Consider the following 17,212-nt stretch of genomic DNA (forward strand, 5'->3'; position numbering starts at 1 on the left):
GAAAAGTTACATCTTATCATTTAGATTTTAATGATGAATAAATTCTAACACATTGTGACAAAGTCCTAACAAAATAGATGAGTTTGTTTTAAGAGTTTTAATTAAACAATTTTCATTAGAAAAAGTCAAACATTGACTTCTACTGCCTTCACGAGGGTCTATATAATACAGATCAGATATCAGAGGTAGAACATGCACATCAGTGGATAGGGTGCAGGATTCAGAAGCAAGCACATTTCGAGCCTACTTGCTCTTCTTCAGACTTGAAGTCTGAAGAAGAGCATGTACAAAACATCACTATGTTTTAAGCGCTAATAAAAGCCTGATATGGGAGCTTATTGGTATGCAGACCTTCTCTCCTTCTCTTCTATATAATACTTAGAATTTTTTTTGCAAACCTTTTACTCTGTTCTCTTCAGCATAAGACAAGGAATAGAGCAGACTGAAAACTGGAATGAATGAACCCTGGGGGTGTTTTTCTGTGTGATAGCTTCTGCGGGGGTCTGTTCCTGGACATCAAGCGGAAATTGCCATGGCTACCGAGTGATTTCTATGAGGGTTTCCACATTCAGTCCATCTCTGCAGTGCTCTTCATTTACTTGGGCTGCATCACAAATGCCATCACGTTTGGGGGCCTGCTGGGAGACGCTACTGACAACTACCAGGTAAAGCCAAAAGCCAAAGCTTGTGAAAGTAAACTCAGTACTTTGCTTTGCTATGTGAAAATTAACCCAATAAAGCTTGAAAAAACAAATTATAGCCAGAAAATTTTATTTTTTTCGAACTGAAATGTTTATTTAACTTTCTACTGAAATAAAAAAAATCAAAATTTCCATAAAATTTGACGTGCATATTTTTTTTATCTCATTTGATACATTAGGTGTTTTTGGTAACTGATAATCCACTTGAGGGCATTTTTATCATTTATCAGATTGTATTCAGAAGTTTTTTTAGTAATTTATTGATCATATTGATTAGATAGAGGTATCATGAAAGTATGTATCAAATATGATACAACAGGCTTTAAGGGGTTAAGTACTGTTTGCACTATTTGTGAATTACCCCCTGACGTCAGTGTTAGGTGCCGTGCATAAGCAGTCTGTTATATACTCAAATTTACAGACATTTCTAGAGAAAAACATAAGGGTGTTGCATGGTTGCAGCAATGAATATGCACAATGAATTTTTATTTATAAAATCTTTTTTTTTTTTTTAAATGTAGTGTTGTGCACATTGTGTTCTGCAGGTGAAGTTTCCTGCATGTGTCCTATACATGCTTACCAGAGTTTACAATGGACAACATGCGCTTGAGTTTTTTTTCCCTCTCACTATTTAACATTTTTTGATCTGAAACAAGCTGTCTGTGACTAATAAACTAGTGAAATATCTTCTCTAACTCTCCCGTTATGCATCAAGGTCGCATAAGTCACCTGTGCATATCTGCAGCTGATCAGACAGAGGAAGAGAGAGACAAGCACTTTAACAATGAGAAAGGAGAATTTCTCATGTCAAATATGAACCTCTCCTGTCACTTTAAACAGTTTTTATGAAGTTGATGTTGTTGATGTTATTCTGCACTCTGAGCAAAGGCATTCATATAGAAAACATTACCATGGTAAAGAATAGGTAAAAAGACTAGACTCAACCAGTGTCTTTTTGACCATTAAAGAGAAACAGGATTTTACTGTTAAAAAAAAAAAAATAAAACCTTGAGCTTCTTTGCAACATACTAAAATGCTCTTTAAAAGACAACTTTTCATTGAGTAAAAACCCTAAATATTTAAAAGAAGGTACCCACTAAGTTTCTTGACTGTCCTTTATTACAGTTTTCCCAGGCGATTCTTTTAGCTGCTCCTGAGGATGTAAAGAGTTTATTTTTATCTGCACTGAGTAGAAGTTGCAGCTGGCCAAGCTAATCTCAGTCCAGATCAAAACAAAGTGATGATAGTTTTGGATTTTTCATTAGTTTTTATGTATTTATAATTTTTTTTTATTTTTTGTTTTCACTTTCTGTGTTCAATTTCAGTTTAGTTTCAATGAGTTTTAACTGCTGGTTTGTTAGTTTAATTTAGTTTTTATTCAGCAAAAATGCTTCGTCTTAGTTTGTTTGTCATTAGTTTTAGTGTTAGTTTGAGTTTTTTTTCTAGTACATGTCAGGGCTGAGTGAACATCATACATTTTTAGAAACATATTCAAACAGGCTAGCCTTCACTTATCATTATGTCATTATTATTAACACTAGACATAAAACTACCACTGTGTGAAGTCTAAACCAACCAAATTAGGCCATTTAACTCTCCCAAAACTTGTGTGTAGGTGCTAGTCAGTATGGCTGTGACAAAGACTAAAACTAAGGATATTTTGTCTCTATTTTATTTTATTTTAGTTAGTTTTGTAAGTGCACTTTACAGTTTTACTTTTTTTTTTTTTTGGTAAAGCTTAGTTTTTATTTAGTTTTGGTTAACTAAAATGATTTTCCCATTTTAGTTTTAGTTATTTAGTTAATTAGGTAAAATATAATAACCTTGGATCAAAAGCAGGCTGAACTTTTGTAAAAGCTTAGGTGCGCAGCAGTAAATAACTATCGTCAGCATAAGAATGAAATCAGGAATTGGGAATATTCTGTCCTGGGCAAATTATATAGATAGTAAATAACAGAAGGCCCAGTACTGAACCTTGTGGCACACCCTTCTCAATTTATGCCACCTCAGAGGTAACACCTTCTAATTGAACAGCCTGGAATCTAACAGTCAGATAGTTTCACAAACCAACCGACAGCATGCTTCAAAAACCCAGTTCTACTGAGTGAGCTAAATTAAAATAAAACCCTACAGGTTTTGTCAAATCTTCAGACCCTAACCCTAGCAGTGTCTGTCCACCAGTTCCTGCCTTTATTTCTTCACTGTTTTTTATTTTGCATTAACAATTATATGTTTCTGCTCCCATCCCTACACATTCAACCTCTAGGGTGTGATGGAGAGTTTCCTCGGTACTTCTCTGGCTGGCTCTGTCTTCTGTCTCTTTGGTGGTCAGCCCCTCATCATCCTCAGCTCCACTGGTCCAATACTTATCTTTGAAAAGCTCCTGTTTGAATTCAGCAAGTGAGATTCTTCAGAGTCTAATGTTTTTGCAGTAGGCAATGCAAGAATTGTGATAGCATTGACTGAGTAAAATGATCTTTCTAATACTGAAAACTTTGAACCCAATACGTTCTTTGATTAGTCAAGAAGTTGTATTTCATTGTATCTCAATTTTGTTTCTATTATCTTCTCTTTGAATTTTCTTCTCTTGGCCTTTGTTTTCCAAAGGAATAATGGGATAGATTACATGGAGCTTCGACTCTGGATCGGCATCCACTCCTGCCTACAGTGTTTCATCCTTGTAGCTACAGATGCCAGTTACATCATCAAGTACATGACACGGTTCACAGAGGAGGGTTTCTCCAGCCTGATCTCCTTCATCTTCATCTCTGATGCCATCAAGAAGATGGTGGGCTCCTTCAAATATTATCCCATCAACACTGACTTCAAGCCTGACTACATCACTGCCTACAAGTGTGAATGCCTTGCGCCAGACCCAAGTGAGTTCACCCCTTTAGCTCAGGAAAATACTGGCAGGAAAAATAGACTGAATCAGGGAGTGGTAGAGGAGGCTATAACCTTATGTCAAAAAACTCATGGCTATTTTACTCAGTGAGTGAACTACACCACCACTTTTGGGGGTTTGATTTTGGTGCCAACTTTGTTTTCCATTGCAAGTTATACTTCAATAGAACCTCCTCAATGCAGGCAAAGTTGTCATGTCACAATGCCTTTTTCATGGCTTGCTAGACTCTGAAGAGGGCCCAGTGCAAAAACACATAAGGGCAGATCCACTAAGATTTTTTTGCCCTGCGCTAATACTGCAGACTTTAGCTCTAATAGCTCCTGTTTGCAACAAAACCACTAAAGAATAAGCGCTGAATATGTGCAGATGCTAAATTGCCCACAGCTGAGTGCGCTTGGTGCAAGTTTTGCCACAGCCTGAGTGGCACATCAGTGGCTTTGCACTAAGATGACCAACACCAAAATTATAGAGAGAGGCAGAAAAAAAGAATAATACCATTTTCAACCCAAGAACTTGTTTGTGCACAGATGTGGGGGTGGGGGGGGGGGGTGTTATGTATTAAAATTAAATATGTAAAGTACAGATGATGCAACCAGGCTCAATGAAGCCTTATCACTTAATCACAATATCATTTGTTATTATCCTTTATTGAAACAATTCCTGCAGTTCATTTACTCTTGAAAATATCAGTGACTACAGTAATTTCTTACAGCATTGATTTCTGTGACTGATTTGTTTTTTGTTTGTTTTTGCCATGCATTAAAAATTTGGCTGCCATCTCTTGCAAGTGAGTACCCCTTTGTTTGTCTGTGAAGTCTTCTGAGTGTTTCCCAGCTGCTCGATTCTCATGATGTTTAGCATTTCTTTTTCCTTTTCTACCCACTCCTCCTCATTCAGTTTTCTATTTTTCCCTCTCTGAGTTGACTCTTTCTTTTTCCATAAACAGTGGCTGCAATGATCTTCAATGGTTTAGTTCCAATGCCAGATAACAGCTCTAGTGTTTCTGGGGTAAGTGCTTGTTTTCATTACATTTCTATTTCTTTACTCTTTTTCCTGCCTATTTAGCTGAATGCTTAGTGTCACCAACATTTAAGCTACGGGAAGTGGGAGAATTATGAAGCTCAAATGAGGACAGTGCTTCATCAGAGCATGGTGGTTTGTTTACCTTTAATGTGGGTATCTACTCTGACAAAGCAGTTTTTCCAGACCATCTTTTCTTTCTTTTCTCATCATCTCTCCCATCATGCCCTTTGCTCTCCTTTCACAAATTATAACATTACATCCTTGCATTCAGTTTCACTTCGTCTATATCTTTATTTTTCTTTCCTGTGTCTTTCCACATTTTTCTCATGTTTCTTTTTTAAAACACTTCACTCTTCTTCGTCCTCTCACGTCTCCCCAACACTGCCACCCACCACCCAGTTGAATGTGACAGCTCTGGACTGGAGCCAGTTAAGCAAGAAGGAGTGTCTGAAGTATGGAGGCTCTCTTGTGGGAAAATCCTGCAAGTATGTTCCAGATCTGGCCTTAATGTCATTCATTCTCTTCTTCGGCACCTACTCCATGACCGTCTCCCTCAAGAAGTTCAAGTTCAGCCGCTACTTCCCCACCAAGGTAACCTAACTATTTATTTTATATCATTTTATCACCTCAGGATAATAGTTTCCTGATTAAATAAAAATCTAGCCAAAATTCATGTTACACTGAGAGTCATTGTTTTATCTGGCAGTTCCATTTCCTGTCTGAAACCGCTTTAGAAATCTGGAGAAACTCATTTCTTTTTTTATGTTTTTGACCCAAAATGGAAAAAAAGAAAAATTGAGCCATTTTTCTAAAGATCTCAAGAAAAACAAGTTGTTTTGAGTTTTTCATTTCAGTCACCACACTGGAAAAACTGGAAAACACATTTCGAAAAAATTGATTTAAACCTTTCACTCTAAAAGTAAATATTGCTCTGGTTTTTAAAACCTTTTAATAGTGGAACTCTAGTGGCCACATAATTTTTCCTTTGCCTTCACCTCTGCAAAATTATGTTAATTTTTGATTATTTTTTATTTTGATTTATCTGTCTTTGAATCCAGCTGAGGAAACTCATCAGTGACTTTTCAATCTTCATGTCAATCATGACATTTGTGGGACTTGATATGCTGATCGGACTGAAGACTCCAAAATTAATCGTCCCCACAGAATTTAAGGTAGAGTCCACCATTTCCAAACTTTAGTTTTATTTTTGTATAATTTATTCTCTTTTTATTTTCTTTCTTGACATGATCTCAGGTTGTCCTAAAATGTATGTGTTAAGGATATAATTGGTAACGCCTTTTTAAAAAACTTTAAATTCTAGCCAACTCGACCAGATCGAGGCTGGCTGGTGATGCCGTTTGGCAAGAACCCGTGGTGGATTTATCTAGCAAGCTTTGTTCCTGCCCTCCTTGTTACCATTCTCATCTTCATGGACCAGCAGATCAGTGCAGTCATTGTGAACCGCAAGGAGAACAAACTTAAGGTTAGTTTACCTTTTTGGTACATTTTATTATTATTATTTATTGTGTATATTTGTATGTATTTTTGTATTTTGTTTGTGAATTTTGAATTGAATTGAATGGAATTGAGAGAGAAAGGAAAAAAACTTCACAAGTCTACTAAAATTCAAAAACGACTTGTCTTGTTCCCCTGGCAGAAAGGTTGCGGCTACCACCTTGATCTGTTCTGGGTTGGGGTATTGATGGCTGCCTGCTCTTTTCTGGGCTTGCCCTGGTACGTCGCTGCCACTGTCATCTCTATAGCCCACATCGACTCTCTGAAGATGGAGAGTGAGTCCAGTGCACCAGGAGAACAGCCTCAGTTCCTCGGGGTCAGGTTGGTTCACAGTAAAATTAAATGAAGAAAACTGAAATCTGAGGAAAAGTTATCATCTCTGGCTGCTGCATGATGAAAGAAACGCCTCCTGAGATCTTTTTAATAGAAAGAAACTTTCCAAACTTTTCTGTATATTTCACCCTTTTTTAAATACAGAGAACAGAGAGTAACGGGCCTTTTGGTGTTCGCTTTGACTGGTGTCTCCATCTTCCTAGCTCCAATACTCAAGGTAGGAAGTACAGCTGTTCTGTTAATTTTCTGTCAGAGTGCTTTGTGTAGTAAATGTTATGACTATCACTCTGTCTTCACCTTTTTTTCATCATAAAAAAGTAAAGGCCAAATTCTGGCGCCATCTTTCAAAAGTGCCAAAGTTTTGAGTCAGGGTCAGTATGATAGGAAGATCAGTGGCAAAATAGTGGCAACGATGGTCTAAAAATGGGGAGGGAAATGCCAAAATACCTGCAAAAATGTGTGAAAAATGGCAGAAATTAGAGGAAAAAGCCAAAAATAAGTGGCAAAAAGGGCACATAGTGGCAAAAATGGGAAAGGGGGCTAAAAATAGTGGCAAGAAAGTGACATAAAGAAGGGGCAAAATGTTGGGGGAAAACTAGCAAAAATTTGTGAAAATTGAGAACAATTGGATTTTGAAAAATAACCAAAAGAAGTGGCAAAGATTTGATGAAAATGCCAAAAAAAAAATAGTGGTTGAAAAGAGACAAAAAGTGCCAAAAAGCTACAAAAAGGGATAAAAGTGACAAAAAGAAGTGGTAACATTGGATGAAAAGTGGCAAAATAGTGGCAAAAATGGGCCAGAAATCGGGAAAAAAATGCCAAAAATTGGCAAAATGTCTGAAAAATGGCAATGGGTTAAAAAGTAAAAAAAGAAGTGTCAAAAATAGGTAATAAATAGCAAAAATGGGATAAAGCTGCCGAAAATAGTAGTAAAAAACTGTCAAAAAGAAATGGTCAAAATCTGTAAAAAAAAAAAAAAAAAAGAAGAAGCAAAAATAGAGGGTAGAAAGTGGAAACAATTTGCAAAAAGCTGCAAAAATGGGGTATAAGTAAAGTGATAAAAGTGTCTAACAGCAAAAATCAGTATAGGGTGGCGAAAAGAAGTCGCACAATTAGGCAGAAAAATAATGAAATGGGTTTAAAGGTTGCACAAATGAATAATTCCAACATCAGAACTCAGTTTGACACTTTTCATGGCCAAAATGAAGTAACTGTTAGCCAGGACACTAGCACAAATGCTACTGATCCAACACACCTGCAATGATATCATCAATAAATCAGAGCTGGGGAGGGCCCATTCTGTGGGGTTTTCAGGGGCACAGTCAGTTCTGTGAGCTACAGTATGTAGCCACTTCATTTAGCCTCATTATATTTATACATCTATGTTTGTGTCTCTAGAGTGTTTCTTATTGACTCATATTTTTTTCAAATTTAAAATCTTAAGTTTTTCAGCTCACAAAAACAAGTGATGAAGGTTAGATTTCAGATAAGGGATGCAATGCTTCTTTTTGCACCCCTGTCGAACTGAACCCGTCCTCACGGGTACTTTGTTCATTTTTTTTTTTTTACCATTTTAATCTGAGAAAGATTATTATTGAACACCAGTTTATGATCACTACAGCACACACATGCTAGTTTACAGCCTCTTGAGCTCAAATTCTGCATTTCAAAATATCCGGCAGTGTAAATAAAATATGAATCCTTGTCAAACAGACCTTTTTAAAAGTAATTTAACAAGCAGCCAATTCAAATTTGTTGATTCAGAATTTAGAATGAAAAAATGTATGATGCTACTTATTCTCTGTATGTGAATGATGAAATGTTTTTGGTCCTCCTGCTGCTTCCAGTACATCCCCATGCCTGTTCTATATGGTGTCTTCCTCTACATGGGTGTAGCCTCCCTCAATGGAATCCAGGTAAGTTGAGAAACAGTATTTATGGTCATTTGTCACTGACATCTTATGTGTTGCATTTTTTAACATGTATGATTGAGTGAGGAACCGCTGATTATTGCAAACTAATATCCTGCTGGTGTCCAACGTGGGAGAGACAACAGAATTACTTTAAAATGACTCTTAGAGATGTTTTGACCTCCCAGAGAGAGATAATCCAAAGAATACCAACCAGACATCAAGCCCCAGACTGTCTAGATAAACTGCTTCTGTGGGCAGCTTTAATTAACATGTCACAGTTTGTTTCTAGCTGCCAGGTGTCTGGTTAAAATAACCAATGTGGAGAGCTTTAACTGGACGATTTTAAATTGATCTGAAATCCCTCCTGCTTAAGGGCTGAGCGCTGAATGGGGTGATTCCAGAAAATTTCCTCTCAAACTGCACAAAAGGTGCATCATGCCCAAGTGTTGCATGCAGAAATCAATCCCAAATAACTAAGAGTTAAAAATTAAGTTAAATAAGCCTGCTTGGAATTAAGCTGTTCCACTAAATTCCCTTTCTCTTTTCCTCTTTGTCTTACCTTCTTCCACAGTTCTGGGACAGGATTAAATTATACTTGATGCCATCCAAGCACCAGCCTGACTTCTCTTACCTCCGTCATGTTCCTCTGAGGAGGGTACACCTATTCACTCTGATCCAGATCATATGTCTAGCTGTCCTCTGGGTCCTCAAATCCACCTTCTTGGCCATCATATTCCCTGTTATGGTATGTGGAAGAAAAAAAAAAAACCTAGGACTAGTCATATTCTGCTGTGATGGAGATTGTTTGACAACTGTTTTATCACTCTTTTTCACGTTTATATGATAAATGTTTTTGACTGGATAGTCTGATATTATTAGTTTAAAAAAGGAGGCATTGAGACATAAAGCATGCAGCATATTCTGACAGGAAGCAGGTCAGAGCTCTACTGTGGTTCAAACCAATGCGATTACAGTCTGCTCATAGAAAATTACAGAAACCCAGTCATCTTCTTTCTATTTTCATGTCATACAGAAAACTTGGGGTTGTTAGTGACTCCAACTACAGGGCCAACATTGTATGTATTAATTAAAACATGTAAAGGATTAAAGGGGAAAACTGTAGCACCCACAGCATCAGAATAACATCCCCCGCATCTTCTAGTTCATTCATACCCATAGGAAGAGAATGAATGGACTTCCTGTTGACTTACCTCCATAACCATATGTATGTGGAAATGAAGCATCAGTGCACAAAGACCTTAAGAGCCACCAGTGACATTTAGTCAGTGGAGAAGTTAACACAGTCTTGCCTCAGCTGTTTCAGTAGTCTGTATTGTTGTAAGGGTGTAACCCAGTGTCACCTCAGAGGACTGCGTCCACAGAAGGATTAGTCCATGGAGGTGTTTGTTTCATTGCTGGGGCTTAAATGTGTATTCTTCACTAGTTTTCCTTTGGGGTGGCAGGTAACAACAGAGCCATGTCTGTCAAGCCTTCTTCTGACTGACGGATTTACCCTTGGTGCCATGTATTCTGTGAATAATGTTTGAACTGGAATTGGCTGTGATTTGTATTTTGGGGGGAAATTGGAGTCTCTTTTTAATGAAATTATATTTTCTGTTGCTGTGTTGTTTATGTGGGTTGAGAGGAATAATGTATTGCATTCATTTAAAAATGTCAGACTTGACTCTGACTGGCAGTCCAAGTTAAAAGTTAACCATGTTCATGATATATTTTGTCCAACAAACATCCATCCATTCAAACAGATACTCAGACATAACACAAAGTGAACGTTGAAATGAGGCCAGCCTGTCCATGTGTCTCTGTGTGGAACCTTTCAGATTCTGGGGCTTATGGTTGTCCGAAAGATGCTAGATATGGTCTTCTCCCAGCATGATTTGGCCTGGCTAGATGACCTTCTGCCAGAAAAGGAAAAAAAGAAGAAGGATGACGATAAAAAGAAGGGGAGAGAGAAGGAGAAGAAGAAGGCAAAACCAAATGATAGCGAGGATGAGGTAAGAAACTCAGGCTTTACTGTCCCCACAGATTTGTTTTACCATTAATTACATTATCTATCTATCTATCTATCTATCTATCTATCTATCTATCTATCTATCATTTTATCGTCAATTATTTAAAATATTTAAGGTAAAATCAGTGACTGCCCCCTTTAAAGAGACTGACCTAATTCAACAGAGGTCCAGCCAGTTGGTGCTAGTAGTCTCACAATCAGTGAAATGCAGAATCACCTGAGTGCAGTGAATGTGTTTCAAGTGATTGTAGTATAAAGACACCTGTGTCTGGAACGTCCAGTCACTGGTTAATCAATATTACTGGCTACCATTACACCATGAAGACAAAAGAACACTCCAAGCAACTCTAACTAAAATGTTATTGAAAAGTATGAATCAGGGAATGGATACAAAAACAGTTCCAAGGCACTGAACATCCCCTAGAGTTCAGTTGAATCCATCATCAAGAAATGGAAGAGAAAGCCACTGTTGAAGAAAACTCAGATTAAATTTGTACTAGAGTTCACCAAAGGGCATGTGAGAGACTCTATGGTCAAGTGGGAGAAAGGTCTTTGGTCTGATGATACCAAAATGTTGCTTTTTTGGACATAAGTCAAGGCACTGTGTTTGTAGGCCACCAAACACTGCACATCAACACAAACACATCATTCCCACTGCGGAGCACGATGGTGGCAGCATCATAATGTGGGGATGCTTCTCAGCAGTTTCCCTGACCCTGGAAGGCTTGTAAAGGTAGAGGGTAAAATGAATGTGGCAAAATATAGGAAAATCCTCGAGGACAATCTTATTCAGTCTGCAAGAGAACTACGGCTTGGGAGAAGATTTATTTTCCAGCAAGACAATGACCTGAAGGACACAGTGAAGCTACACAGAAATGGTTTAAAGGCAACAAGGTGAATGTTCTGGAGTGGCTGAGTCAACGCTCAGACCTCAGTCCAATAGAGAATTTGTGGCCGGACTTGAAAAAGACTGTTCACGCCCAATCCCTTGGCAACCTGACAGAGCTTGAGCAGTTTGGGAGAGAAGAATGGAGTAAAATTGCAGTGTCCAGATGATGATTGAGACCTATCCACACAGACTCAGTGCTGTGATTGCAGCAAAAGGTAAATCTAGTAAATATTGAATTGAAGGGGATGAATATTTATGCAGTCACTTTTTTACATTAAATATTTTTATTTGACTTTACCTTGTAGAAATCTGTTGTCACTTTTTCTAAAAAAAAAAAAAAAAAAGGTAAAAAGTAAAATGATATTGACCATGATTGATTTATAAAATCAACAAAAGGGTAAAACATCCAAGGGGTAAGTACTTTTTATAAGCACTGCATCTGTCTGTCGCTGATGCTATCAAAGAAGTTCAGCCCTGTGGGCAAACAAACCTTACCTTACCTTTTATCTTGTCTTCTCTGTCAAATCTTATGCTTTGTGTGTGTGTGTGTGTGTGTGTGTTTACTTACAGGACAAGTGCCACAATTACTCAAACCACTCACCAAGCTCAGAGTCAGACTTGGACCGCAGGTACTGTGTCCTCAAACTGCACATCCCCTACAAAGATCTTGTTTATCCAGATGTTGTCCAGTCTCAGTGGGGTGCATACTGCCAGCGTGCTGCCACAGATAATGCTCCCTGACACATGCAGGTTCCACCTGGAAAAGAATTTATAGTCAAAAACAGCAAGTCAAATAAGATGGTAATTTTGCTTTTATTACAAACAGTATATATATATATATATATATATATATATATATATATATGTATGTATTCTAGTGAGAATAAACAATACAGTAGTGTGGAATAGCGTATCATGTTAATGTAGAATATAAAAAAATGACAAAACATCCAAACTCTGACTTAATAGGTCCTGAAAGAAAGCATTTAGCAGCTGAATGAACTGCTAGTTGTAAACCTATACCAAACAGTTGGATACTGCATAGCTTTTTGGTGAGCAATATGGCAGCATGTTTGGCAGTTAAAGAATGAGCAGCACATTGAGATCTTCATACACCATCTTGACTGAAAGGATGCTGTGGATAACAATGACAAAGTTAGTCACAGAAGGGTCTGATAGGTTTTCTAAGTCAATTAATCTCTATTATGAAGAGCAGAAATCAATATGACAGATTTTTATAAATGTAGACAATAAAACCTTTAGCTTTCATCTTGACTTTTTAAAAAGCTGAAAGATGTTACTTGGACTTTGATAAAAGACACATCATTTATATTAAAGTCATAGAGCGGGGGAATTGTTTCCTGATCTCTGGAAAGTTTAAGTGTCAAAAAAACTATAGTGTGTGTCCATCAGCTCTCACAGACAGTAAGGTAATCTTTACTCTATTAATGCCACACTGTTACCACACTCTTTATAAGATGCTTAATGCAATAAGGCCAATTTGCATAGAAAGAAATGTTTTTTTCTCCAAATAACTGCATAATGGCTCAGCGTCTCTGCGCTCTGGTGCGTATTTGTGGTGATTGGCCTACAACATAAAAAGGTGAGCATTAAAGCTGTGCCCTTTGACTTATATATAGAGTTTTAGAGTACACACTTTATTGTAGAGCTTTAACAAAGCATCACACTGTTTTGCTGCAAGGAGACAGACACATATTCAGACATGTTTGTGCAGCACCGACAACTACAACAAACAACAGCAAGCAAAGCATGACTTCTTACAGCAACGTATGGTCCATCTCCTGTGTTATCCTGAGAGCCTACTTTAATCGGGGATGGTGGAGCAGGTGTATCATCTCAACCAATAAGATGCCAAATACATTTCCTTGTGGACATGTTTCAACAAAGTCCAGTTATATTTCCAGGTCTGTCCCTTTTACTCTCAGTTATTAAGGAAAAAGCAGACTCATGAGCCCAGTGTAGTTTGTGTCTTTTAGAGTGAGTGTTTGAAACCAAAGGCTGTCTCCTCTTCAGCATTGTGGCAGAGTGAGAGTATGTGTTGTACAGGGGAAGTGACATAATGGCACATGGTAGTGGACATGGGCAATTTGAAGCAAAAGGTGCAACAATTTTGGATTTTATAGAAAAACTGTACATAGTTATGATTTTTTTTGCACAAGTTTTGAACCAGTACATCCAAGAATTCTTCTGAGTGATATCCAGGACAATTGGAGCAATGATGTGGCTTGCAAATCAAGACAGACAGACAGACATGTCACAAAATATAGTAATAAGATTTATTAATGTTGTTAAATAGCAGTAGTTTTTCGGTCTGTTATTGTATTTCCAATATTTTAACCCAGTAAGTTTTTGTTGGGGTAAAATAATGGAAATTATACTTTTCAATCTTTAAGCTTGGTAAAAAGTCAAGATAAAAGTTCCCAACAAGTTTGTTGAGAACTGTTTTTTAGGAATACCCGATTATGAAGGTTTGACAATGTCTTATATGCTTTCAGCTTAGTCCTGTAAGATACTACTGTATGCGTAGACTTTTCCAGCTTCTTTGAACACACCATCAGGTCTCTCCTGTAGCTGACAAATACAGTCAGCAATTCAGAAAGTCAACCTGACTTAACCTGACACACACAAAAATATACATTTGATAATTTTACAGTCTTTATGTTCATATGTTTGTTTTCCAGATTTGATTGTGCATCCCTTAATGCTCTTAGCTCCTAATATTATGCATAAAATTTCTTAAAATTAGAAAATTTACAGTCATTTAATCTTTTTTTCTAGGTGTCAGATAATAAGAAGAATTTAAAAATAAGTGTAAATGTTTGTAGTACACATATTTCCTTTGTAGAGTTAACATATGCATCCAAAATCAGACACAGACTCCTCCTGGTCCACTTTTTCTTTACTGTCATGTTTAATCACTCTCCTTTCCATGCACTTTAAGGCAATGCAGATCATTGTATTGTGATTAACTCTGTAAGCATCCTGCCACTCTTTGTGTTGCACAGTACCTGCAGTAAGCATCTCATAGAAACAAGCCAGCATATTGTTATTTTGTATTCATTTGTTTTGTTAGTTTTCTGAAAGGCAGTGACTGGGAGGTGAAAACAATGTTCTAAATTGCATGATGTGTAGTTTGCTCTGTGTTTTTAAGCAATTGATCTTGGACTTTAAACAAATTAATAAAAACAATATGTGGTATATTTAGTCTGGTTCATATGTGGTACATAAAGAGAATTGTGATAGGTCAGTTTATATCCAACTGTATAATCATCCACATGCAACAAGCATCATTGTTTTGGTTGTTTCTTTTTCTTTGTTACCAGATTTTCTTCTCTAAATCAGTCTGTGATGCTCACACCTTCACTTGAAACACAGATTTCCTGTAGCTTTTTGCTCTCCAGAAAACAAAACCCTGTAAAAGCAGCACTTTCTTTTGAAATGCTTGCAATCAAAGTGCAAATGATAAACTATATCTTGTTATCTTTGCTCTATATGCTAAATATTCAAATGCTTTGTTTGACTCTGTTTTCAAGTCTAATTTTGGGGAGGGGGATGTCAAAAAACTGCCCATCAGTTCTGCATTGCTTAAAAGAGGCATGGTTAGGAATTGACAGTGTAAATTATTACTAATTCATATGAATCATTTGATCAGTTTGGTTTGAACTATGAAAATAGCAACCCAGTGTCTGCTTTCACCTGCTCACTGCAGCACAGATAGGTTGAAGATGTTACACTGCTGCCCCCGTTGCTGATGAAGGTACTTTAATCTAGGGGGCCTTGACAATATTTAGATTTTACACACAGGACATCGCTGACAACAACAGAGTAATAAAGAAAAAAAAGACCATCTGCCATGATGGAATCATAAGGCAGTGTTTTAAAATATTAGTTAGCTTATTTAACAGCTGCGTTTGGTACAAACTAGTTGCATGTCCAAATACATGCTGTTCAGACTTTCATTTTTCACCGATCTGTTTTTGCAACTAGTCTGCACTGATTTCATGCAGGTCTTTCCTGACAATGCTGCACTGTAAAACCGAACAAGTTCAACATACTCAAAATATTTGTTGAAACTGATTATGTCAAAGTTTAATAGTAGTGCAAAAACATTTTCAAGTAGTCTCCAGTTAAAATATGGAATTTCACTACAATCCTGGATGAGTTAATAGCAGGGTTCCCGCACATCCTTAAAAAATCTTATAGTCCTAAATTGCACATTTAATTTTAGGCCTTGCAAAGCCTTAAAAAGTTTGATTTTTCCAGTGAGAGGTCTTAAATTTTAGAAAGCACTTTGACTATGAAATGTTCTTATCGAATCTTTGTTTTCTAGCCAACCTTATACGATTTTTTTTAAACTTTGCCCTCCACAAACAATTGTATAAATTTTGTCCAGAATTCCGGGAATTTTGTGTTGGGTGTCCTGGGATGGCCTCCAGACCCCTCTCTGATTTTATCTGGCTCATGGTGATTAAATACACTCTGTACTGTTGTAAAACACTAGTCCAGTTCTCTAACATCTTGACTACCAGGGTGCCCACTCATAATTCATGCAGCCCACCTTTAATTAAACAGATTTTCCCCCAAAAAAAGAATTATTCTACTTTCTTAATAGTTAAATTGTCTGGAATCAGCTTAGTACACCTGTTATAATGTGTTATGATGAATATCAGTATGCAGCATACCAATGGAATAGGGACATTAAATATGCCAGAAATCATCAATCGCCAAAAAATGTATTTGCCTGATGCCATTTAACATTTCATGAACATTACAACCAGAAAATTCAGCTCTGGTACTGCGAAATCTAATGCCATTGATTTTTGACAGCTTACTGCACAAAAAGTGGTATCAATTTTTCTCAATTCAGTTCTTAGAAAAGTCTGAAATTTGATTTTTTAAAAGCATGTAAGAACCATCAAATAGAAGCCAAATCATTAGAGGTTACTGATATCATACAAATATAAGTAACTGAAAAAACAGTATTTGTTAAGTCGCAGTACTCAGCCATTTTAAGTTAAATCAACTCAATTTTACTCACATTTATGTTGGGTTAACCCTTCAAAGTTAAGTATTTGTCCTAATGCTTCATGTTCTTCTTCAACAGCAATTCTCTCTTATTTCTATCACATAATCTTTATGTCACTTTAAGTGACTACAAGTGATAATTACTAAGAAGTGCACACTGAACCAGTAAGTCCTCTTCCCAGGCTCAGTGTACCACCCTCAGTATAAAGTGGTTGCTCAGCACAGGTGGGACTTGCCTAACTGAATCAGTAACGTCACTTATGGTGCAAAAGTGCCTAATGCCCAAGGGCATTCTGGGAAAACTCTGCAGATTAAGGGATGTTTATCAAGTAATTTGAGTGCAATTACTTTTTTAACAGCCTTCTACTGTTCGGTCTTACAGTGTAGTTAGCAGAGGAATGTGCAAAACATTCCAATAATTGCCAAAAGATGCTCAGCAAAAGTCAATTTGCAGGTTACTCAGAGTCAAAGTGGAATTTATTTATACCAATACTCTAAAACACCTTTAAGAATGAATCTGTGGTAGTAAGGGGACTCTCGATAAAGTAAAATTCTCTATGTAAGTTTTTGTTTCTACAAATACATGTCCTTTCCTGTTTCATGCTATTCAAAATAGTTGTTTTGCAAGAATTAGACTTCTTGATCTTCTTGTTAGATGATGTCAGATCTTAAACCTCTATTGTAGTGTTTAAAATGTCTCTTTTGGGCTTTAAGGTATACATAGAACCACATCAAACTTTTTTCAGTGTTTAGTCTAAGCCTCATAGTGCCCTAGTCTTGGCCTAAAGATGTTGTAACTGCAGTGAAACACTACAGCAGCTCTTCAAACACTGTTGTCTTGTTTATGAATGAATGAGC

At 37.0% G+C, this 17,212-nt stretch overlaps 1 protein-coding gene across 1 annotated transcript in view; it reads left to right on the forward strand.

The window, feature by feature from the left end:
* The window catches only part of slc4a5a (solute carrier family 4 member 5a), a 38,364-nt gene that overhangs the window by 20,860 nt on the left and 292 nt on the right, over positions 1–17,212 (forward strand). Inside the window, exons 12-23 of the mRNA XM_041787441.1 lie at positions 491–665; positions 2,968–3,101; positions 3,309–3,580; positions 4,553–4,614; positions 5,029–5,220; positions 5,688–5,801; positions 5,951–6,112; positions 6,287–6,465; positions 6,622–6,694; positions 8,325–8,393; positions 8,962–9,135; positions 10,229–10,402. Of these exons, the coding sequence (XP_041643375.1) occupies positions 491–665; positions 2,968–3,101; positions 3,309–3,580; positions 4,553–4,614; positions 5,029–5,220; positions 5,688–5,801; positions 5,951–6,112; positions 6,287–6,465; positions 6,622–6,694; positions 8,325–8,393; positions 8,962–9,135; positions 10,229–10,402 (1,780 nt within the window). The remainder of the gene's footprint in view (positions 1–490; positions 666–2,967; positions 3,102–3,308; positions 3,581–4,552; positions 4,615–5,028; positions 5,221–5,687; positions 5,802–5,950; positions 6,113–6,286; positions 6,466–6,621; positions 6,695–8,324; positions 8,394–8,961; positions 9,136–10,228; positions 10,403–17,212) is intronic.

The sequence above is a fragment of the Cheilinus undulatus genome, linkage group 5 (genome assembly GCF_018320785.1).
Source record: "Cheilinus undulatus linkage group 5, ASM1832078v1, whole genome shotgun sequence".
NCBI classification, from domain to species: domain Eukaryota; kingdom Metazoa; phylum Chordata; class Actinopteri; order Labriformes; family Labridae; genus Cheilinus; species Cheilinus undulatus.